General features: G+C 41.7%; 1 protein-coding gene across 1 annotated transcript in view; it reads left to right on the top strand.

The window, feature by feature from the left end:
• The window catches only part of LYST (lysosomal trafficking regulator), a 175,964-nt gene that overhangs the window by 131,590 nt on the left and 19,381 nt on the right, over window positions 1-24,993 (top strand). The window contains exons 34-45 of the mRNA XM_048843805.2: window positions 1,109-1,254; window positions 1,346-1,442; window positions 2,303-2,364; window positions 8,394-8,449; window positions 9,225-9,377; window positions 10,098-10,342; window positions 13,588-13,654; window positions 16,743-16,899; window positions 17,278-17,418; window positions 19,268-19,485; window positions 20,482-20,712; window positions 22,477-22,666. Of these exons, the coding sequence (XP_048699762.2) occupies window positions 1,109-1,254; window positions 1,346-1,442; window positions 2,303-2,364; window positions 8,394-8,449; window positions 9,225-9,377; window positions 10,098-10,342; window positions 13,588-13,654; window positions 16,743-16,899; window positions 17,278-17,418; window positions 19,268-19,485; window positions 20,482-20,712; window positions 22,477-22,666 (1,763 nt within the window). The remainder of the gene's footprint in view (window positions 1-1,108; window positions 1,255-1,345; window positions 1,443-2,302; window positions 2,365-8,393; window positions 8,450-9,224; window positions 9,378-10,097; window positions 10,343-13,587; window positions 13,655-16,742; window positions 16,900-17,277; window positions 17,419-19,267; window positions 19,486-20,481; window positions 20,713-22,476; window positions 22,667-24,993) is intronic.

Genomic DNA, 24,993 nt, shown 5'->3' with positions numbered 1-24,993 from the left:
ATGAAGTGAGTACTGTACACTTGTATTTTGTGGTGGTGTTGAAATCAATATATTTGAAAATGTAGAAAAAAATCCAAAATATTTGCTAAATTTTAATTAGTATTCTATTGTTTAACAGTGCAATTAAAACAGTGATTAATCACGATTAATTTTTTTGTTAGTCACGTGAGTTAACTGCGATTAAGCGACAGCCCTACTAAGTATATTTTCCTGTATGTAAGTGGACAATCGAAAGCATTTTTAGATCTTGAAATATCTATAGATTGGCCCTTTATCAAGTATAATCAGTGTACCTAGTGGGCGAAGGGCAAGGAACAACATAAAATTATACTACGTTAGAAAGGTACAGTAGCAAAAGTGAAGGACTAATACAAAGATCTTGTTTGAGTGTTTTGCATAAACTGTATCTTCCAGCCAGTGTTGTTGCAAATGCATTAAGCCAAATCAAGAAATCTTGACTGGCAACAAAAATGCTGTATCTTGTTACTGCGGAAACAAAAGCGTACAAGACCTTTTAAAAAGGAAAGGGTCATAGAATATCAAGGTTGGAAGGGACCTCAGGATGTCATCTAGTCCAACCCCCTGCTCAAAGCAGGACCAATTCCCAATTTTTGCCCCAGATCCCTAAATGGGGCCACTCCAAGGATTGAACTCTCAACCCTGGGTTTAGCAGGCCAAAGCTCAAACCACTGAGCTATTCCTCCTCCCCCTCCACCCCCCCGACAATGTGTGGTCTCAAACTTCAGTGTGTCCATTATGATGACAAGCTATATTAGATCTGAGTGTAGCAATTTAATTTACTAAGCACCACATTATGCAACAGTACTGTTACTTATTCCCTTGATAACTTTCAAGCAGTTTGCTGACCAATCCAGCAGTACTTACTCATGAGTAGTTCTATTAAAATCCATGGAACAGCTCATGAGACTAAGGGGCTGCAGGATCCAGTCCTCTGTTTTATATCAACATGACTTGGACAGTGTTTCACTGTGAAATTCATGCCTGTTTGTAATGGTTGTGTTGACCAATTTTTAAAAAATTAATTAGAATAAATGAGATATATATGTTGTCATGTTGTTCTAAAATGCTAAAATATTTTCATTTTCAGAGCACTCTGGTATGATCCTGTCTACTACCCAACATCTTGGCAACTAGATCCAACAGAAGGCCCAAACCGAGAGAGGCGCCGTTTGCAGAGGTGCTATTTAACTATACCAAATAAGTACCTGCTCAGAGATAGGCAGAAACAGGAAGGTAATACTTTTAAGATTATAACTAAATTTTCACAAAAGCTAGAGTGTTAATATTTTAATCAATTTTTCTTTTACATTTTTCTTTTCAATAGAAGTGATCAAACACCCTTTGTCTTACCTCTTTGAAGACAAAACACATTCCTCTCACTCTTCCACTGTAAAAGACAAAGCAGCAAGTGAGAATATAAGGTAAGCTTTGAATTAGGAAAAAAATCTTACTCAAAGGAAACTTTTATTTTTTGCCTTTGTTCATGAGGGGCAACCGTGAGATGAACAATAGGGATAAGATCATACAATGTTTTCCAACAAGGAAATATTCTTCTTTAAGAAGACTTAACTTGCACCTGCTTCACTTGCTTGTCATAAATTAAAAACAGCAAATATAGTAGAGTGGGTGACTTGAGAGATTGTAGTGGGTTTACGGAGCTTTTCACTTCTAGGCTGCTGATTTTAAAGCCTAACAATCAGTAGAAAGTCATTACCATCTGGCAGGTATTGGGCCTATGATCAATGACTTTGCTGTGGTTCATTTCCAAATGTCAGCATTGCAATTGAAACTTGTTGGTGCTTTCAGCAGAGGCCCAGAAGTGAACGGTTGTGGAGACTGAATTATATTCTCATCCCTTCGTTGACTGAGTAAATATGCACTTTCACGGCCTATACTATACATATTCAATGGATAACTAGATTTTAACTTTGCAGTGCTGTAAATCCAGCACCTTTCACAAGTACCAAATTAGCTTAACATAAAAAAGAGCTGGGGCATGTGGAAAGCACCAAATCCTAAATTTGTACAAGTGAATATATATTATAAAATTTGAGCTTGGTATTTCTCTCAAAGTTTGAACGTTGTCACTGTTTTATTCAGGTGCTCACAACTCTTAAAGAGGTGAGAGCTAGTTTTACACATTCCTTTGGGATTTGAACACTTGGGGTCACAGAAAGGAAAAGTCTACTTGGTTATAGTGTATAGTATTTGAGGCTGTTAATTTTAGATATCTACTGAATTTTATGACTTGTAGTAAGTGTTTCTATTTGTATATATGCAGAGTGAATCGAAGATGCATCAATGTAGCACCTTCTAGAGAGACAGCTGGGGAATTGTTGTTAGGTAAGTGTAACAGTTTCAATGACTAAATGTTCTTGTGTTTAAAAAAAAAAAAAAGTGTCTGGAGTGGCTAACGACTGTTAGTGCCTACCTCAGGGCAGACTGTCAAAAAAACAGGGCAGATACCCCAAACTGGTGGTATGTTCTATAATTAGATTTTACCAACACAGTAACAAATGTGAACTCCTGGATCACTGCAACAGTCTCACCATGGAGTCACGGACAATCCCCTTAGACTTTCCAGTCTCTTTTGCCATCCACGTAGACTGGATTTAGTGATAAATGGCCACTTACATCAAAAATCACATCATATTCAGGTTGCTCCCAGTCCCAAGAGACCAGTCGCTTACCCCAGATCAATTGATACTATTTAAAGGTTTATTAATTAGGAAAAACAAATAAGAGAATTATTTACAGGTTAAAGCAAGCAAATATATATAAACAAATGAGTTACGATCTAAATCCGAAGAGTGACAGAGTTGTAGAGATCTGTGAATCATAGAATATCAGGGTTGGAAGGGACCTCAGGATGTCATCTAGTCCAACCCCCTACTCAAAGCAGGACCAATCCCCAACTAAATCATCCCAGCCAGGGCTTTTTCAAGCCTAACCTTAAAAACTTCTAAGGAAGGAGATTCCACCACCTCCCTAGGTAACGCATTCCAGTGTTTCACCACCCTCCTAGTGAAAAAGTTTTTCCTAATATCCAACCTAAACCTCCCCCACTGCAACTTGAGACCATTACTCCTTGTTCAGTCATCTGCTACCACTGAGAACAGTCTAGAGCCATCCTCTTTGGAACCCCCTTTCAGGTAGTTGAAAGCAGCTATCAAATCCCCCCTCATTCTTCTCTTCCGTAGACTAAATAATCCCAATTCCCTCAGCCTCTCCTCATAATTCATGTGTTCCAGTCCCCTAATCATTTTTGTTGCCCTCCGCTGGACGTTTTCCAATTTTTCCACATCCTTCTTGTAGTGTGGGGCCCAAAACTGGACACAGTACTCCAGATGAGGCCTCACCAATGTCGAATAGAGGGGAATGATCACGTCCCTCAGTCTGCTGGCAATGCCCCTACTTATACATCCCAAAATGCCATTGGCCTTCTTGGCAACAAGGGCACACTGTTGACTCATATCCAGCTTCTCGTCCACTGTAACCCCTAGGTCCTTTTCTGTGGAACTGCTGCCTAGCTGCTTGGTCCCTAGTCTGTAGCAGTGCATGGGATTCTTCTGTCCTAAGTGCAGGACTCTGCACTTGTCCTTGTTGAACCTCATCAGATTTCTTTTGGTCCAATCCTCTAATTTGTCTAGGTCCCTCTGCATCCTATCCCTACCCTCCAGCATATCTACCTCTCCTCCCAGTTTAGTGTCATCTGCAAACTTGCTGAGGGTGCAATCCACACCATGCTCCAGATCATTTATGAAGATATTGAACAAAATCGGCCTGAGGACTGACCCTTGGGGCACTCCACTTGATACCGGCTGCCAACTAGACATGGAGCCATTGATCACTACCCGTTGAGCCCGACAATCTAGCCAATTTTCTATCTACCTTATAGTCCATTCATCCAGCCCATAGTTCTTTAACTTGCTGGCAAGAATACTATGAGAGACAGTGTCAAAAGCTTTGCTAAAGTCAAGGAACAACACGTCTACTGCTTTCCCCTCATCCAAAGAGCCAGCTATCTTGTCATAGAAGGCAGTTAGATTAGTCAGGCATGACTTGCCCTTGGTGAATCCATGCTGACTGTTTCAGATCACTTTCCTATCCTCTAAGTGCTTCAGAATTGATTCCTTGAGGACCTGCTCCATGATTTTTCCAGGGACGGAGGTGAGGCTGACTGGCCTGTAGTTCCCAGGATCCTCCTCCTTCCCTTTTTTAAAAATGGGCACTACATTAGCCTTTTTCCAGTCATCCGGGACTTCCCCCGATCGCCATGAGTTTTCAAAGATAATGGCCAATGGCTCTGCAATCACATCCGCCAACTCCTTTAGCACTTTCGGATGCATCGCATCTGGCCCCATGGATTTGTGCTCGTCCAGCTTTTCTAAATAGTCCCGAACCACTTCTTTCTCCACAGAGGGCAGTCACCTCCTCCCCATGCTGTGCTGCCCAGTGCAGTAGTCTGGGAGCTGACCTTGTTCATGAAGACACAGGCAAGAAAAGCATTGAGTACATCAGCTTTTCCCACATCCTCTGTCACTAGGTTGTCTCCCTCATTCAGTAAGGGGCCCACACTTTCCTTGACTGTCTTCTTGTTGCCAACATACCTGAAGAAACCCTTCTTGTTACTCTTAACATCGCTTGCTAGCTGCAACTCCAGGTGTGATTTGGCCTTCCTGATTTCACTCCTGCATGCCTGAGCAATATTTTTATACTCTTCCCTGGTCATTTGTCCAATCTTCCACTTCTTCTTGTAAGCTTCTTTTTTGTGTTTAAGATCAGCAAGGATTTCACTGTTAAGCCAAGCTGGTCGCCTGCCATATTTATTATTCTTTCTACACATCAGGATGGTTTGTCCCTGTAACCTCAATAAGGATTCTTTAAAATACAGCCAGCTCCCCTGGACTCCTTTCCCCCTCATGTTGTTCTCCCAGGGGATCCTGCCCATCAGTTCCCTGAGGGAGTCAGTCTGCTTTTCTGGAGTCCAGGGTCCGTATTCTGCTGCTCTCCTTTCTTCTCTGTGTCAGGATCCTGAACTCGACCATCCACTTTTGCTTTCTCTACTAATTCTTCCTGGTTTGTGAGCAGCAGGTCAAGAGGAGCTCTGCCCCAGTTGGTTCCTTCAGCACTTGCACCAGGAAATTGTCCCCTACACTTTCCAAAAACTTCCTTGATTGTCTGTGCACCGCTGTTTTGCTCTCCCAGCAGATATCAGGGTGATTGAAGTCTCCCATGAGAACCAGGGCCTGCAATCTAGTAACTTCCATGAGTTGCCGGAAGAAAGCCTCGTCCACCTCATCCCCCTGGTCCGGTGGTCTATAGCAGACTCCCACCATGACATCACCCTTGTTGCTCACACTTCTAAACTTAATCCAAAAAGAAAAGGAGTACTTGTGGCACCTTAGAGACTAACCAATTTATTTGAGCATGAGCTTTCGTGAGCTACAGCTCACTTCATCGGATGCATGCCGTGGAAACTGCAGCAGACTTTATTTATACACAGAGAATATGAAAAAATACCTCCTCCCACCCCACTGTCCTGCTGGTAATAGCTTATCTAAAGTGATCATCAGGTGGGCTCATGCTCAAATAAATTGGTTAGTCTCTAAGGTGCCACAAGTACTCCTTTTCTTTTTGCGAATACAGACTAACACGGCTGTTACTCTGAAACTTAATCCAGAGACTCTCAGGTTTTTCTGCAGTTTCGTACTTGAGCTTTGAGCAGTCATACTGCTCCCTTACATACAATGCAACTCCCCCCCCACCTTTTCTGCCCTGCCTGTCCTTCCTGAGCAGTTTATATCCATCCATGACAGTACTCCAGTCATGTGAGTTATCCCACCAAGTCTCTGTTGTTCCAAACACATCATAATTCCTTGACTGTGCCAGGACTTCCAGTTCTCCCTGCTTGTTTCCCAGGCTGCTTGCATTTGTGTATAGACACTTGAGAACTCGCTGATCATCCCTCTTTCTCAGTATGAGGCAAGAGCCCTGCCCTCTCGCGCACTCCTGCTCCTGCTTCCTCCCGGCTTCCCACTTCCCCACTTACCTCAGGGCTTTGGTCTCCTTCCCCCGGTGAACCTAGTTTAAAGCCCTCCTCACTAGGTTAGCTAGCCTGCTTGCGAAGATGCTCTTCCCTCTCTTCATTAGGTGGAGCCTGTCTCTGCTTAGCACTCCTCCTTCTTGGAACACCATCCCATGGTCAAAGAATCCAAAGCCTTCTCTCCGACACCACCTGCGTAGCCATTTGTTGACTTCCATGATTCCACGGTCTCTACCCAGGCCTTTTTCTTCCACGGGGAGGATGGACGAGAACACCACTTGCACCTCGAACTCCTTTATCCTTCTTCCCAGAGCTACGTAGTCTGCAGTAATCTGCTCAAGGTCATTCTTGGCAGTATCATTGGTGCCCACGTGGAGAAGCAGGAAGGGGTAGCGATCCGAGGGCTTGATGAGTCTCGGCAGTCTCTCCGTCACATCGTGAATCCTAGCTCCTGGCAAGCAGCAGACTTCTTGGTTTTCCTGGTCGGGGCGGCAGATAGATGACTCAGTCCCCCTGAGGAGAGAGTCCCCGACCGCCACCACCCGCCTCCTTCTCTTGGGAGCAGTGGTCGTGGAACCCCCAACCCTAGGACAGTGCATCTCATGCCTTCCAATGGGTGAAGTCTTCTTCTGTTCCCTTCCCTCAAATGTATCATCTTGTCCACTCTCCGCATTAGTACCTGTGGAGAGAACATGAAAACGGTTACTTACCTGTCTCTGCGTTGCTGGTACATGGACGCTTCCCTTTCTTCTTCTGGAGGTCACATGCTACCAAATTTCTTCACTGTCGTCCTGTCCCCGCAGTGCAGCCTGCTCTGAATCTTCAGAACGTTATGTCCGTAGAAGCATATCCTGATGTCAGTCCAGGAAATCTTTAGTTTCTCTTATGCAACGCAGGGTCGATACCTGTTGCTCCAGACCTTGAACCTTCTCTTCCAATATGGAGACCAGCTTGCACTTTGTACAGACAAAGTCGCTTCTGTCCTGTGGAAGAAAGACAAACATGGCACATCCAGTGCAGGTCACAACAGCTGGTCAATTCAGTGTCTTTCTGGATAGACCAGGGTCTCTGACTTCAGTTTGGTTTCTCTAGCCCTGTGAGAGTTTGGCAAAGAGATGGGAAAAAAGAGTTGATGTGAAGATTTTTCATTTACCTCTTCCAGCATTCAAAGCTACAGGCCTTCTGCACCTACTTAACCATGGGTGGATGGGACAATTAACAAAGCTTTGTCTTACAATGGCCCCATTTAAATTTTGATGGTCCTCCTGAATAGGTGGTGGGGAGGGGCGGAGAAGTGCGGAGAAGTGGCATGACAATTCCTGTACCTGGGTTTGCAAGTTCAGAGCAAACATTTATGAAGTTATAAGACAAAATTTACATATTTTCTTAGAGCATAGAATATCGACATTACAAGTGAGATTAATGCATGCAGCAACTTGCAAACATTTCAGAGTCTAAACATTAAATACATTCTTATAAGACTAATACCTATTTTGAGCAAAACTGAGGTACAGGTGAACTAGTCTAGTCTCCAGCTATGAGTTTGTTAGTTCTTAGCTAATGCCTGCAGTCTTGGCAAGAGCTGGCGCCTGATCTGCCAGTGTCACAGTTAACATATGGATTAAATTTTCTAAAGTTAACACACAACTGATTTTTGTCCAGACATATGGTTCATATGTATTTTGGAATAGCCGAAATGTTGCTCGACTTTCCACATATTGTACTACAGGGGATGATGAATAGTCATAGATTACCCCACATACAGAATATTTTATTTGTGTGTTGTTGCTTTGAGTTGCATGTCTATTGTGCACTTATTTATATAATGAATTTCTAAGATGAGCACTTAATGTTTTGTTCAGTCTCGGTTTATTTACATATCTACAGCCTCTATATGAATTTTATTAAAAACAGACATTCCAGGCTAAATTAATAATTGGTTTAGGTGATTGTAACTGCATTTATTGTGGTAATGGTTTGTGATATACTGGAGGACAGGCTAGATAATATGGTGGTCCCCTTCTGGCCTTAACTCTGTGTGACTACTGGAGTTGCACCTGCTTACCCAACTAGTCAGTTTGGCCTTCCTTTCCTACAGTTTTCACAGTGTGCTCATTGGGTTTATTGTTGTTTTGTTAAATACTATCCTTTGACAAATATTTAATTACTTAACCTCATTTCCACCAATTGCTGTCCTTTTTACTTACTATTATGAACAGCATAGTTAGTGCTTTAGACATCATGTCTAATCATTTTATGGATGTTAAAAGTAAAGACAAATTAGTATAGTAACGGTCACCTTTTGTATAAATATTCCTCTCTGCAGGCAAATATGGAATGTATTTCGTTGAAGACAATGCTTCCGACACAATAGAAAGTTCTGTGAGTATGAGTTCAAGTTTTTCACAGATCACACATTCTTCTATATTAGAACTGAGAATAACTTTGGTGCTTTATCAATTAAAATCACCATAATTTTAATTTGTATATTAAGATATCTGGGAGTTTGAATTCATAGACTGTTACTCTATTTGTGTGTGATTATTTGAGAATTTTAAAATGCTTATCTGCCAACATTTCAGCAATAACATACAAATACCCTGAGTAAGGTTGATAACTTCCATTATAGAATAAAGAGAATATTATTCCCAATTCTACCAGTCTTTTAATATGTTATATATTGTTATATATAAATAACAGATTTTATTATATATTACAGTAGTGCGTAGGAGCCTTAGTCATGGACCAGAACCCCAGAATTAGGAATCATAATATACTTATCTATTGAAAGGTGAAACTTGTGTTTAAATAAAATTAAAAAACAAAACTGTTTTTATTACCCTAAAATGACATTTGATTGAGCTAATTGTTGTGATTCCTAACAGTGTCTTGTATTGACATAGGGGTGAAACAGATTAAAAACAAATGATCTGTTAGATAGTTTTCATTATATAAAGTTTTTGATAAACAACTTAATTCTTTGTCTATTAGAGAAATGTAGCTTAAATATTTTCAAAAGTACAAGCCAAAGTTTAAAGTAAATTACTACACACAGAGCATGAGTTTACAGTATGCAGTATAAATAAATGGAAACTGACTAGTTTTAAAGGCTAGTGAGCAAAACATTTTCTGTATCAATGTACTATATGTTCTTCAGAGTTTTCACAGGGAAACTGAACCAGCATCATTTTCTTGGACATATGAAGAAATCAAGGAAGTTCATAAGAGATGGTGGCAATTAAGAGACAATGCTGTGGAAATATTTTTAACAAATGGCAGAACTTTACTCTTAGCTTTTGACAACACAAAGGTAACAGTGTGGCATTAATGCATGGTAATATAGAATATGTATATAAAGGTATTTTTTATAATTATGTATTGAAGAAATGTGTATTTTCATGGAGTACATTAAGAAAAATGATGGGTAGGCTTCTTTGAATTCTTAGATACTTCTGGAAGCTGATATGAGTTAAGGGCTCAGCCAGGCTTTTTGATAGACAGGATGTGTGTCACAGGTATGTTCTGGTTTCAGAGTAACAGCCGTGTTAGTCTGTATTCGCAAAAAGAAAAGGAGTACTTGTGGCACCTTAGAGACTAACCAATTTATTTGAGCATAAGCTTTCGTGAGCTACAGCTCACCTCATCGGATGCATACTGTGGAAAGTACAGAAGATCTTTTTCATACACACAAACCATGAAAAAATGGGTGTTTACCACTACAAAAGGTTTTCTCTCCCCCCACCCCACTCTCCTGCTGGTAATAGCTTATCTAAAGTGATCACTCTCCTTACAATGTGTATGATAATCAAGTTGGGCCATTTCCAGCACAAATCCAGGTTTTCCAGGATCACTCTCCTTACAGGACTAAACCAATTCAATATCGTAATGTTGTGACTTTTTATCACATTGTTCTGATCTTAGCAGATCTCTAGAACTTTGTAAATGAGAGAATCTTACATACTGTAGGAGGAGACGTAGTTTATGACAGTTTAAATGTGTTGCTTGAGTAAAACTACAATAATTTTTTTAGGTCCGTGATGATGTGTACCACAACATCTTAACGAACAACCTGCCTAATCTTTTGGAGTATGGGAACATTACTGCTTTGACCCACCTATGGTACACAGCACAGATTACCAACTTTGAATACCTGACTCATTTAAACAAACATGCTGGCCGTTCCTTCAATGATCTCATGCAGTATCCAGTATTTCCCTTTATACTTTCTGACTACACCAGCGAAACACTGGACCTAAATGATCCATCTGTTTATAGGTAACAAGAAATCTTTGAAATTACTCCTTTCCAAATAACTCATTAAACTGGTTATTTCAGTAAAATCCACTTGTGATCACCCTGATAAACCAAGACTTAATTAGGAAGATTGCTAGGAAACACATCTGGTCTAATGGTATTTGAATGTAACATTGGCTCATCTAGTCAATTTGAATAGTATACCTGTTACCAGCATTTATATTCACAGTAGTTGGCAGGTCTCATTCAATACCTGCTGTCTTGCACTTCCTGATATACATTCCTTTGCCTTGAAAAAACAAAAAACAGCCTGTAACCAAAGAGCTGACAATTTAGCAAAACATAACCAAAACCAGAATTATGCTATATGAGCAACTTGCCAGTTACCAAAGGTAAATCTATATCAGCTAGTTGTAAACAGACTAAGGAGGGTCCACACAGGCACAATCTTAACTACATTGATTTTTAAAATGGATTTTAGTAAAGTTGGTGCAGCTCTTGTGTCTAGTGTGAAAAAGTCAGGCTAGGCAACTGCAAGAGGAGTAGTCCTGTTGGGTTCTGGGAGGTGGGCAGTCGCAAGCCCGTCCACCAGCCAAAGATTCTTCAACCAGCCTAAGGGCAAGAACTACTGAGCTTGGGACTCAAATAAGTATGGGGGACAACAAAACTGAAAACAAAGACAGGTGTGAATGTCAAAGGGTCAGAATCAAGGAACCTGAAGGGGACACCGACCTGGACAGCTCCCACTGCTCCTCAAAGGTGTCAAGGGAGCCAGCGGATGCAGCCCAAAGGAACTCTGCCCGGATATGTGAATGGAGAGAGGAACAGAAATAGGCCCCACAGTTGCAGAGCACTCCCTCAGCTAGCATCCTCTCCTTGGTGTTATAGGTGGCCACTTTGGCCATCGCTAGGAGGAGGTTGACAAGGAGGGGCCACAAATGGGGTGTGCATAAATTAGAAGCTGGGAGCAGAAGTGTAGCTAGAACCACAAAAGTAAATCCAGGAGGAGCTGGAAAAGGGGCAGCAACTGGGTCTCCCTCATGCTGCAAAAGGGACAGGCATCTGTGATAAGAGTGAACTGCACCAGGTACATTCCCATGCTCACGGCTCCATGAAGGAGCTGCCAACTAATATTCCCGGTGGCCAGTGGGACCAAGGCAGAATACAGACTGGCCAATGGGGTTCGTCACCCTCAGCAGATGGAAATAGGTCCCACCACTTGTATCGAGAAAGAGGAGTGATCCTATTGGGATCCAGGAAGTGGGCGGGCAAAGCCCTCCCACTGCTAAAGGATTCCCCCCCCCCAGCCTAAGAGGGGGATCCACAGGACCTGGACACCAAATAAATACGGGGGACAACTAATGAAATAACAGGAACAGGAGTGTGGTCAAAGGGTCAAACGAAGGGAACCGGATGGGGACACTGAGCAGGGAACCCTGGACAGCACCCACTGCTCCTCAAAGGCGTCCAGGGAGTCAGTGGACACCACCCAGAGGAACTCTGCCCAGATACGTGAATGGACAGAGGATAGGAAATAGGCCCCACAGTCACAGGAGACTCCATCGGCCAACCTCCTGACTCTGGTTTTATAGATGGCCATTTTAGCTAGGGCCAGGCGGAGGTTGACCAGGCGATCCCGTGACTTTGTGGGGCCGCGGATAGGGAGTGTATAAATAAGAAGGTGAGGGGAAAAGTGCAACCAAAAGCATAATAAAATATTCGTGAGGAGCCGGAATAGGGGCGGCAGCCTGGCACACTCCAAATATGTGTGCCAGAGTTTCCCTCATGCCGCAAAAGGGGCAGGTGTCTGGCATAGGGGTGAACTGTGCCAAGTACATGCCCGTGCTCACGGCTCCGTGAAGGAGCCGCCAACTGATATCCCCGGCAAGCCTCAGAACCAAGGTAGAATATAGGCTGGCCCACTGGGGCTCCTCACCCTCCAAAGGTGGCAAGAGGTCCCGCCATTTTGTATCTGGGTGGGACACGAGGGTGAGGGTGTGAAGGGTATGGAGCACGAGCGTGTATAGATGTTTCCTTGGCGCGGTCTGGAAGCAGACCAGCTGCAGCTCGTGCAGCCGGCTCAGTGAGGGGGTCGGTTGGGTCCACGGGGCAGGGGCCCGATAAAAAGGTCTGGCGGGCCTGGGGTGGAGGGTGGGTGGGGCGCGCCCTCGTGCAGGATCTGGTGCAAGAGGAGTGATGGAAGGCAGGTATGTTAGCCTTAGAATGAGAGAGGCCCTTTTTCCTATAAACTGAGAGTGTGTTACTTCAGGTCAGTTAGGGATACCTGAGTCCAATTAAGGGCTTCCTGACACCTTTTAAAAACCCCTCCTCTGAGAGACTGGGAGGAGAGACGAGCTGCTGCAGGGCTAGTGGCAGCAGGGAGACAGGCTTCTCCAGGGTGAGAGGCTGCTCTCCTCCCTACAGGGGAAATAACCAAAGCTGAGTGCGTGTTTAGGGGAAGAACTGACACATCTGGGGCCAACAACAGGACAACACCCTCCACAGCAAGGAAGCAGGGAAAGTTACTCCCCTTTGTTTGTGTTTGTTAATTGATTTCATTTTGTTAGCTGGAGGAACCCTCCTTGATAGGGTTGCCAACTCTAACTGAAGCTATTCCGGGAGATTTTAATAGGATATTTTAAGAAAGTGACATGACATGTGGTGGTGGTGGTGGTGGGGAATCTCCCGGATTGCTTTCAATAGTCACTGGGAGATTGATACCAATTCCAGGAGACACCAGGCTAATCCTGGAGGGTTGGCAACCATGCTCCTTGGGCCTGAACTGAGGCCTACCTTGAAAATACTGATAAGAAAATACAGAGGGGGAAGACGCACACTGGCCAGAGTGGGCTGATTTGTGCTAATTCTGGCAACACAGAGGAGGTGCCTTGCCACAGTAGACAAGGCATTACTCTTAAAGGGATGCTACAAGTCAAGATTGAAACATGCTGGTGGGGGCAGTATGGGGAGTATGTGACCTGTTGCCTATACTGTAGCTGTTCTATGGACGAATGACTTTCATTCCTCTAGCACTAACATCAAATGGCCAATTTTAAATTACGAACGTATTTTTATAGTCATTTTATTTTCCTAAACGCATATGTAGAGTTTTGTTAGGATTTGCCTTTGTATTTGTCCTTCTATATTTTAACTCTTCTTAATCTGATTTAGCTAAAAAGATCAGTCTTTGTATATGTTAATGTACATTGAAGTGAATTTTCTAATTTCATTATGAAAATAAGATGTCAACATTTCTCCTATTACAGAAATCTAGCCAAACCCATAGCTGTACAGTCTAAAGAAAAGGAAGATCGATATGTGGATACTTACAAGGTATCTTAAACTCTCATTTCTACAATGTTTTCTTCTGGTATCTAAAACCAAAACAATGTGGCGGGGTTTTTTTTTAATGTATTTCTGTGGGACTTCACATTTTCAGCATGTTATAGTCAATTGTGAAAACAGTTAGCAGGAAATGGATTCCCTTCTGTCTTATGTCTGTCTCTTTGTAACCAAGAACATAAGAAAACAAGAAAAAACTTAATCCTAAAAACTGCAGTGCATCTTTTGGTACTTTATATTTGATGTATGTTGGGGTCTAAATTCATGACCAACGAGATAAATACATATGAAGTTAACCAAAGAAGCTAAAGAAATATATCTCTGTAAATTGCCTTGCATTTTGTGGTCTAAAAAATTATATTGTACATCTGGGTTTTTTCTAGTATGCAACAGAACAGTTATGTTTGCCTTCAAACATTCTGGGTCATTTATCAATTAAACTAACTGCACAAAATCTTTAAAAGTATTTCCTAATCTCCTAACATCAATCTAGTTTGAAAATAGATCTGATCATATAGAGTAGAACTAGTATTCCATTAGTGCTGCCTGCTGTTGCTAGTGAGCGTTTGTTATGACCAGTTCTCCCCCGGGGTGCCACCTGGAACTGGGGTACCACTGAGCCCTCTGACCCACCAGCCTGGGCTCCCTTTCACACTGTGCTGCTGTGACAAGCTGCAAAGCCCTCCAGCCTGCACTTTCACCAGCATTCACATAGATAGAAACACACCCACCTGCAGTTACACACAGGATCTCTAACCACCAGCTTCCCAGCCTAAGACCCCAGAGCAGTACTGTCCTGCCCTGGTCAAATCTGGCCAGTCTATGGGTTTAATACCCGGTCCGCCTCTCCCACAATGTGAAGAGAACAATGTATACTTGTGGTAACCAAGCAGAGATTTTCCACAAGCACTCCAATCAAGGCTCACTGGTTTGGATTAAAACATAAGTTAGGTTTTAAGTGATAGCAAACAGATCAAAGCAGATTACATAGTAAATAAACAAAACACAAACTAAGACTAAGATACTAGAAAGATAGGATATGAACTAGCAAATTCTCATCCTGGCTGACGAAACAGGCGGGCTGCAGATTCTTATGGGACAAGCTGCACTGGCTTTACAGCTTGGAAACCCCAGGTCTTTCATACACAGGCTAGAAATCCGTTTAGCTTTGGTCCAGCACTTCCTCCAGTTCAGTCTTTGTTCCTCAGGTGTTTCCAGGTGTCTTCCTGTGTGGGGAGTGAAGAACTACAGATGATGTCACTCCCTGCCTTATATAGCTTTAGCATATGACCAGAGTCCTTTGTTTCAAAACTTGGTTCCCAGACTGGTCTGTGGAAAAATACTAACATCCCAAGATGGAGTCTAGAATCATGTGGCCTGGTCACATGTCCTTGTAGAGTCATAGCAGCCATTACTTACAAGCTGTCTGGAGCATTCTCAGGAAGGCTCGCGAGGGGGAGATAAGCTTCTCCTAAGGCCTGTTGTTTTCCCTAATGGCTCATTGCCCTGAATAGGCCCTTCCCAACCAGCTCTCTAGACTGAAAGCATCTTGCCGGGTGGGCGTTTCCCATGCATAACTAAATTTGAAGTACAGATACATAGTGTTCAGATACAAAAATGATACATGCAGACAAATAGAATAATCATATTCAGCAAATCATAATTTTTTCAATGACTCCTCACATGACTTATCTTGCACAAAATGCATCATAATTATGCCATAACCATATTATAATATTACTATGGTGAATTTGGGGTGCAGTCACAGTGACCATGTCCACAAATGTATCTTGTTCCTGGACCCCCATTAAAGTCCATAGAGAATGACTTGATGGGGCTGGAAAGCATTTACACATGGGCCTTTCATTTAGATTTGCATCAAGATCTGGAGTGTGCTTTGACAAAAGTGTGTGTATGAACTTGTTTTGATTTTAAGTTTAGTGTGAAAAACCCACATTATGACACAACAGTGTTCCTGGACAGAAAGAATAGTATTTACCGCTAGAGCAATATATTGTGAAAGTCAGGTGGTCTGTTGCTTAAAAGCTTAAGTATGCATGTGCACACTTGTCATTTGTGGTTGAATTGATGTTTTTAAAATGAAATTTTGTCAGAAACCATCGATGTATGGCACTGTTTCCTCTTCATTCAATATTTATGTAAAATGATCTAACAGATTGTCAGTCAGTACATTGCCATGGTGATGTCAGTTCTTTATTACTAGGTTGCTGTATGGGCTCAAGCATGTGAGTGATGGGCTTTCTAGTGTAGTGAACCTGACATTCATATTTTCAGTGGCAGTTTCAAACAGATTTAGGAAAACCTCACTTAGGCACCTACTGAGATTTTCAAAGATGTGTATCCGCATCTCTGCCTAGATATCTTTTTGTAAATCTAGCCCTAAGTCCTCTTTTGAATGCAAGATGTTGGCTCCTAAGTCACTTTGGCACTTCTGAAAATTTCTTTGATGGGATTTTTCTGCATTTTTGTTACAAAAACTCATATTTACTATCCCTTTAAATTTGCCACCCCTAAGGATAAGTTTTTGGATTGAAGAGTCAGGATTCTGTCTCTTTCCTGCAAGTTATACTTTTTTCTAAAGGTGAAATGGCACCTGGTCCACACTATAGAAGTTGCCTATTTCTGAAAAAAGATTAAAGTAACAGGTGCAGCTGAATTAGTGTTGAACGGAGTTAACTGCAGGTGTAGAACAGGACAAACCATGGTTAGTACAATTTCCAAAAACCATGGTTAATGTTTTGAAAGGTGTAACCTGAAGCATTGGAAACAGTTATTGGAATGGTCTCTTCCAGAAAAATATTGTGTGGTAAAAATGAATAATTACTTCAGACAGAAGCTATTTTTACAACTGGGGGGGGGGGGGGGAGGGAAAACCCCCCACCAGGTGAGGCTCTTTCCTCTAAATGAGAGCTTAAATTCTTCAGATATTGTCTGGGACAGAAGGCACTAGTGAAGTGCTGGAAAGATGTATATCTTAGTGTAGTATCCTAGCAATATAGCTTTTAAATAGCATGTTGGGTAAGATATGACACCCATGCTTTACCTGTTCCTGTTCTAGTATTTGGAAGAGGAGTACCGCAAAGGAGCTAGAGAGGATGACCCAATGCCTCCTGTGCAGCCTTATCACTATGGATCTCATTACTCCAACAGTGGAACCGTACTTCACTTTCTTGTTAGAATGCCTCCTTTCACTAAAATGTTCTTAGCTTATCAAGGTAAGATTAATTTTGTTAAATATGACAAATGAAAATTAAAGTGAAATTATCAAGTATGGTAAACTTAGAAATCTGACCTACCTTGACGGTGGACCCTTTTGAGGCTTTCATAAAGAGAACATGTAGTACATGAACTCTTTGTGCATCTCACAAAACTCTACATCTTCTAAAAATGTCTGTACATCTTCTGTGATCTATTCCAAAAAATCTGGTCTCTATGGCTCTAGATCTCATATGTAGCAATTGGGATCTAAATGTTCAGGCCTCAGCCAAGCAAAGTTGGTGAACTTGAACTTTTTGAGGTCACCAATGTGCAATTGGTATTGTATGTTTTCCTCTTGTCAAGGTAATAAACGGAAACTGTGTTTTTCTTTGCAGATCAAAGTTTTGACATCCCAGACAGAACCTTTCATTCTACCCACACAACTTGGCGCCTCTCCTCCTATGAATCTATGACTGATGTGAAGGAGCTTATCCCAGAATTTTTCTATCTTCCAGAGTTTTTAGTTAACAGAGAAGGTATACGAGACAGTGCCAAAATGATCTCTAAAAAGGCACAAGGATTGGGTCTCTGGGTTGAAACTGATAATTCCATGTTATGATCTGTATTTTTCCCCCATGTTTTTAAATTGATTGTCAAGGGGAAACCTGGCAGGTCCGGATCTTGAATATTTAGCCACGGAGGCTTAGGATTGACTCTACTGTTGCCACTTTTGTTAGTTCTGCAAGCCCAGACTTCATGCTCATGAGGTGTACTGCCATAATCTTATTTGATTTCAAGAAAACCATAAAAGTTAATCCAGACAAGGATGTTTGATAAATGTAGAAATTTAAAATCTGTTTCTTATAACTGAAAGAGCATCTGCTCCTTTCCATTGAGGGGGTCATGCTTCTGATAAATCTGTTTACTTTTTTTTCAGCTAGTTACATTTTAGGGTTTCCCCAAGAGGCTCTGACAATCTGTCAGTTGTTTTGAGAGAGTTTACTGTCCTCATGCTGTCCTCAAAGGACTTGGGCTAGATCCAATAAGGTGCTGGGTGCCAACAATGCCCAATAAAACCTTTGGGAGTTGAGGGCATTCAACATTTCACAGTAGTGTTCAGCACTTTGTAAGATTGAGCCTTTTTTATTGTTCGTTTCCTTGTTACAATTTAAGTTTAACTGGTGGAGTTAGGTAGTAGTGACAGGGGTGAATGTGAAAGAGCGACTGATCATCGAGAATGGAATGGAATGGATCAGTGATGCAGGATGGTGAAGGAAGTGTTTTACTGAATCAGTAGAAGACTTCAAGTAGAGAGATCAGACCTTCAGTGACTATAGCAAGAAGCAATGTTAGTGCTGAATATTACCCATTCTGGACCTCAGGTAGGGCTGTTGCACAGTGGGGATGTCACACATTTGTGAGGTTTGTACTCCTCCCTCCTCCTCACCCCCACCTGAAAAAGTACCATCTGTTTGAAGCTGCTAAGAGAATTGGAATGCTAGTAGCCCCAGTGGATATAGTGTACAGAGTGCATGAGAGACTAAGGTACATGATTCAATTTATCACATGGCTTTCCACATGGATATTGCTAGCCCACTTACTGTATACAATTCTATAATATAGTTAGATCATTTCTACACCAGGGTCCAGAAGCATGTTATCACCTTTCCAGCAAGAACTGTGTTTAAGCACACTTCCCTGCAAAGTTCAGAAAAAAGGCCTATAGATTCACAAGGCTTTTGAAATTGCTGCTCAGCGTGAAATGGGTGCAAATTTCTTTTTAAATATCGATCAACCTAAATTTTGGGGACTTTCTGGGTATCATACAGAAAATACTTATTTTATGAGGTTTTTGGAGAAGATTTCTGGAGATAGTGGCACTGTGGGAGACAGACAGAAGCTTTTTTGTTTTTTTGTAGCTCAGTTACTGGCTGATTCAAATTACTTTGTTTATATCTGAATGTTTTTTAACACTGCTGGGTTCATTATACTATTGTAGGAATGAGTAAGTGTCAGGACAGCTAGAACTCTTGCAAAGGCCTCTTTTTTGTTGCTGTAATTGAAATCCTAAAATTGTGTTTTCTGCCATGTTGCCCCTCTTAGTTGGGTGAGCTCCCCATAAACTTTGCTTCTCAGTGATGCGTATTAAAAAAAGAACGGTTAGGCCGCTGGTGAGGTTAGACCACTGCTTATCTGCTGATAAATATTCTCACTGTTTTCTTGTACTGCCCCATCTGTCTGTAGAGCCGGGACTGTCTTTTTGTTTTGTGTTTGTACAGCATCTAGCACCATAGAGTCCTCGTCCATGACTGGGGCTCCTAGGTGCTACAGTAATATAAATGGTAAATAATAAAACCATATAAACCCTCCTCTTTACATTTCTAGGTTTTGATTTTGGCCTGCGTCAAAATGGCGAAAGAGTAAACCATGTCAATCTCCCCCCATGGGCTCGTAATGATCCCCGTCTCTTCATCCTGATTCATCGTCAGACTTTAGAGTCTGATCATGTCTCCCAGACAATCTGTAACTGGATTGATTTAGTGTTTGGGTATAAGCAAAAGGGCAAGGCTTCGGTTCAAGCTATCAATGTCTTCCATCCTGCTGTAAGTATCTTTTTGTCAAGTAATCTGTTCATAGTATAAAATTATTTGATCTCTCAGCTGGTTTAACCCGATTGCTTGGAAAACATCCAGCTTTAGGCAAATTCCCTTGAAATAGCTAACTATCAAAGAACAGGGAAAAAGACTGAATATTTAAATGAAGAACTGGTAAAATCCCAGGGCTTGTGACATGAAGGTCAATTATGTCTATTTTAAATAATTTTTCCTGGGCTAAAGCTAGTTAGGGAATAGTCATACAATGTATGTCTACTTAAAAGCCTATTGGACAATTAGTCATTGTTTGCAATAATATTTAGAAATGCAGTATTTTTGTTTCCTCTTCCATCAAAAAGAAGCCTTTCACTTTGACAGATTGTAACGAAGGCTGCAGCAGAGATAAGTGAAGTCTCTGATTAGAGAGCACAACATTTGTACTATTCCCTCCTCCACAATCTTAATTTGTGTTCCTTACTGTACTCACCTGCTACCCAATTAATGTCCCATTTAAGCTAAACCCCTACAGTGGCCTTAACTTCGGATTACAGAACTGGTTACGACTCTGCATTACACTGCAAAAGCGTCTGGATTTACTCAGGACCGTGGTGAAAGGAGAACAAGATGACGAAGGACTTGTCAATTTCAAAAGAATTCCTAAATTGTACATTTTCAGGTCTCAAAATGCATTCCTTGAAAGGCTTAAATATTAGCAGTGCAGCAGCCTGACTTTGTCCAGCCAGGCTGTCTCACTTTATGGGTTTCACTCACTGTAATTTAATTGTTCATGGTAAAATAGAGTATTTAAATGTCAATCATGTAGTCACTTCGATGCATGCTGGTTTTCCTTAACACTTTAGGGTGTAGTTCTGCAGTTCTGTTGCATCCAGAAGTCAGTTACAGAAGGGCTGAAGACTCTGGCTCTAAGCTTGTGCAGTTTTAGCTGGGAAACTTTTTTCAAAGATAACTTTACTTAGCTTTTGTGTTTGCTGTTTTACATTTTAGACCTACTTTGGGATGGATGTTTCTGCTGTTGAGGATCCAGTTCAAAGAAGAGCCCTGGAAACAATGATAAAAACATATGGACAAACCCCTCGTCAGTTGTTCCACACAGCACATGTCAGCAGACCCGGCTCCAGGCTCATAATAGATGGAGAACTTCCCGCTGCCATGGGGTTATTAGTGCAGTTTGCTTTCAGAGAAACCAGGGAGCACACTAAAGAAATAGTATATCCAGTATGTAATTTGATTCACAAGATTGCTAAATTAGCATTCACAGGCTGTAATTACTGCACCCTAAGGTACACATCTGAATAATTAAGCAAAACAGCTGCACCCACAGTGTATTAATGAAAAGCGTTAGCAGTATATCCTCTGCACATTTTAAGACATTTCATGATTATGTGGATCAGAGCAGAACTGGCACAATGACTTGCAATGCCCAAGCTTCTGGAGGAACTGTCTGGCAGTGAATTTCTGTCCTTGCCGATCCTACTCCCAGAGTGTATAGCGGGTGGAGGTGAGGGGCGGAAGGTGCTGGACTGAAATAGTTTTTTCTTCCACTCTCTTCACAGTGGAAGGAGGAGATTTTTCTGCACCACAGAGCATCAAATAGTCTATCATGCCTGAGGCAAATCTGTTTCAGTCTATGCCCATGTGTCTTTCTGTAGGAAGTGTTGTGGTTAGTAAATCTCTTTACTATAGACTGAGCTTCAAGACATTTTGAAAAAATTTCATCTGATATTTGTCTGTAAGCAAACTGAAGTAAAGAAGTTCTTAAGCAGCTCTTCTGTTATAGTAGGATAATTTTATTGTCTTTTTTGAGTCAGTATTTTTCAGTACAACCTCATTACCATTCTTCTCACCCTTGAAGTTTAGGAAGAACTAATGGAAAAACAACCACTCTAATTTCCATGTGTAAATACGCATGTGAAAGTTGCGAATTAGTTTTTGTTTCTGTATTGAACAAGGTTATCAAAAGAATTACTTTCTGGTTTCTGCCAGTAACCATTTAAAAAAAAAAATCCAGTCTGTTGATTTTAGTATACAAGTGACTTTAAGTACCCATAAAATACCATTTTGAACTTAAAAATATCAGGGCTCAGAATGACTTTTTTTGGAGCTATAAAAGTACTGAAATGTGAGAGACACCAATAAATTCAGGACCGTTGAGATATGTTGTGCAGGAGGCACTGAATATAATTCTTATATTAGATCAGTATAGTCCACCATGTCAGCTATCTGGTCTTTGTCAATATAGAATGCGTCAGAGCATTCTAATCCCTAAATTGCACCTCACTGTTAATGCTATACCATGGGGGAAATCTAATATTAGTGAAGTAATGCAAAATTACATTGTAATATATTATAATTTGCAGTATTTTATATATTAAAAAGTAGAATAAATTTGCACTAGTCTTTCTTGAAGCAAAGAGGATGCCAGTACTTGCACTGCACTTAAATACTTGTTTGCTGGCTGGTTAGTTACATGCCTTGAATGGTGAATTCTTGGTCCAGTGTTGAGATATGTGATGGTGGACAATCCGTATCAACATTTTTGTTTTGTTTAGCATTCTTTGTGGGGAAAATGCCTCATTTACTTCAGACACTTATTTTCTCTAAAACCTAATCGGGAATTTGGCCCATGTTAATAGAAATGGAAAACTGATGTTTCATCTTACTGTGTTACTTGAACCCTACAAGTTACCAGTTTTCTAGTCAAGCCCGTAAATAACTGACTGAATAAATAAGTTGGCACAATAAAAGATCTCACCTACCTTGTGTCTCTGAATAAATAGAACTCACTTGAAATTAATATCTTGGCATAGAACATTACATTGCCTTTTTGCATAATTCTTTATAACAAAGTAAAGTATAGACCCTGTCATATAAAGCACCACAAGACTAGAATCACTTATAGGAGTCTTTTATCTATAATGCACTTTTTCCTCATATAAAATAGGAGTATTTTAATTGGTGTTTTATTTGTCTTTGTTCTAGAGTCCTTTGCCGTGGATAAAAGGTTTAAAGTGGGGGGAATATGTAGGTTCCCCAAGTGCTCCAGATCCAGTTGTTTGCTTCAGCCAGCCACATGGAGAAAGGTTTGGCTCTCTGCAGGCTCTGCCAACTAGGGCCATCTGTGGTTTGTCCCAAAAATTCTGCCTTTTGATGATATACAGTAAAGAGCAAGGTAAGGAAGCCCCAGAAATCAGTTTCATGTTTACCCTCTACATATGAAATACTGGAAGAACTTAACTAGTTGCCCAGTCATAATCGCGCTATATTTTTATAGTGCCACTCTAATACTCTAGCTGAGTACTCAAGTTTGCAGTCTTATTCTGCTAAGGATTGTAAATAGAATTATTAAGCAGTTTTTAATAAAGGTGCTGGATTTCAAGAATTCTTTTCAGTTAGTTTGGTATTTTTGTTAAAATAACTCAACTGAGAGTTTTTAAAATATCAGAACTCTAGAAATCCACAGTTCTTCTTCGAGTGACTGTTTATGTCCATTCCACTGTAGCTGAGTGTGTGCCCAGTGCCTAATTGTTAGATCCCCCCCCCCCCACCCCGGTGGTACCTGTCGGGACATGAACATCCTCTGCTGCTATATGCCACTGTGTGCAGGTATAAAGGGCAGAGCTGTCCACAAATTTCCTCAGTTCCTTCTTACCAACAATGACGGTTGTTGGAGGAATTATAGCTTTGCTACTGTAAGTTCTTCCCTCATTCCTCATTAAAATATGTTCAGTTCACTTCGTATAATTTCATAGTTAATTTAATCGGTGGTAATGATAGTTATAAGTTTCAATTTTAGATCTTAGGCTGACTGGTTCAGCTCTTGGTACCAGGAGCGGTACTGGAACCATGTCTCGATCTCCAGGATTCAAATCATGTCATTCATGCAGCAAACCAATGCCAATGAGTGACCCACACCCCAGCTGCCTTAAGTCCTTAGGAGAGTCCCAAATATCACATTTTAAAAGGATTTAAGTGTTGCTCAAAAAAGGATGGAGTGGCCAAGCTGAAGTGTATTCTTGTGAAGGTGGCACTCCATCCTCCCTCAAAGCCATCCAGTTCAGAGCGGGCATCGGGCGCATTAGGTTTGGTCCAGAGTGCTCCTTCTGTTTTGTCTGAATCCAGAGCTCGATCACTGTCAGCAGTGTTGAGGAAGAGGCACAAGGCCGCCAGAGTTTTGGTACCTAACTCTACAAGATCTCCGGTACTGAAGCTTTCTAAAGGCAAGAGACCTGGGACGAATACTGAAAAGACACTCCCCAAAACAGCCTTCAACTAAAAAGGGGTCATGGATTCCGAAACCAGAGCAAGATCCCTCAAGAGCAACCCCTGAAACACCTACTACAGCTTCTTCGAGCTATCCACCAGTACTACATGAACATGATGCACTACCAGTACCATTGACACTGGCGGCATATACAGAGGCTAGAGAGCTACTTAACCTCCCAGTGCCAGTTTCCACAGCAGCACAGGAAGTGTTTCAGATGGTACTGGTACCCGAGGACCCTACTCCAGTTCCTCCCCAGCTTGTGATACGGATACCTCCTACACTTTCTTGGCCTTGGAAATCAGTACTTCCAAGGGGAAAACTAACCATGACTTCTCCAGAACCTTCATCCATGGGCTCTAGTTATCGCTCTCTAGTTGAGGCAGCTTCTGTCCCGCCCCATTATTGGATGTCTGATTATTCCTCCTCTTCAAGCTTGGAGGTTGGGTTCTATGTGTCCCAGTTTAGACAGGGCATGCATCTTTCACTGGGGACGTGTGCCCGATGGTTCCTGCCACAGTCCTGGCAGGGGTCACATGATAAGGGACAATTGCCCAGTCAGGGATGGGTTCCAGGACTATGTGGGGTCTCTGCCCTGTTTTTTAACCATATGCCCTGAGATAGGCACTCATGGTTGTGAGCCACTCCAGACAGCGTGACACTCACCTCAAACTTATAACACCAGCGGGACCTCAACAGCAATGGTTCTCAACTTTACTAGTCTTGTCAGTCAGATTTTCACTGACTCTCCACTCTAGATCCAGATATAGTTTCGCAGGACCATTATCATCTCCTCCAACCCCAACCTCCAGGCTCTCCATCTGAAAAAGTGTGGATGCTTCATGGCTAACATTGTTGGAACAGGCTTACTCAAAGCGTGTGAAGGAGTACTTCTAAATAGTAGAAAGACTTCAACTAGGAGTACTTACCTGGCTAAGTGAAAGTGTTTTCTCATCTGTTCCCACCAGAAAGTGAGCTCAGTCCAATAGGTGATGGATGGATCTCCTGTACCTAAAACATCAAGGTCTAGCAGTAGCTCTGGCAAGGTTCATCTAGCAGCTATGACGGATTTTTATTCATGAGAGAGTAACAGACCTCATTTTTTCCAATCCCATCGCTATCCGGTTTTTTGAAGAGGCTGAACAGAATATGTCTAGAGGTGCAAGAACATGCCCTCCCACCCCCCGAGATCTGAACCTGGTATTAGCAAAGTTAATGGGACCGCCTTTTGAACC

Source organism: Caretta caretta, chromosome 3 (genome assembly GCF_965140235.1).
Source record: "Caretta caretta isolate rCarCar2 chromosome 3, rCarCar1.hap1, whole genome shotgun sequence".
Lineage (NCBI taxonomy): Eukaryota > Metazoa > Chordata > Testudines > Cheloniidae > Caretta > Caretta caretta.
Note: the sequence above shows the minus strand (reverse complement) of the source record. Positions and strands in the feature narration are given on the sequence as shown.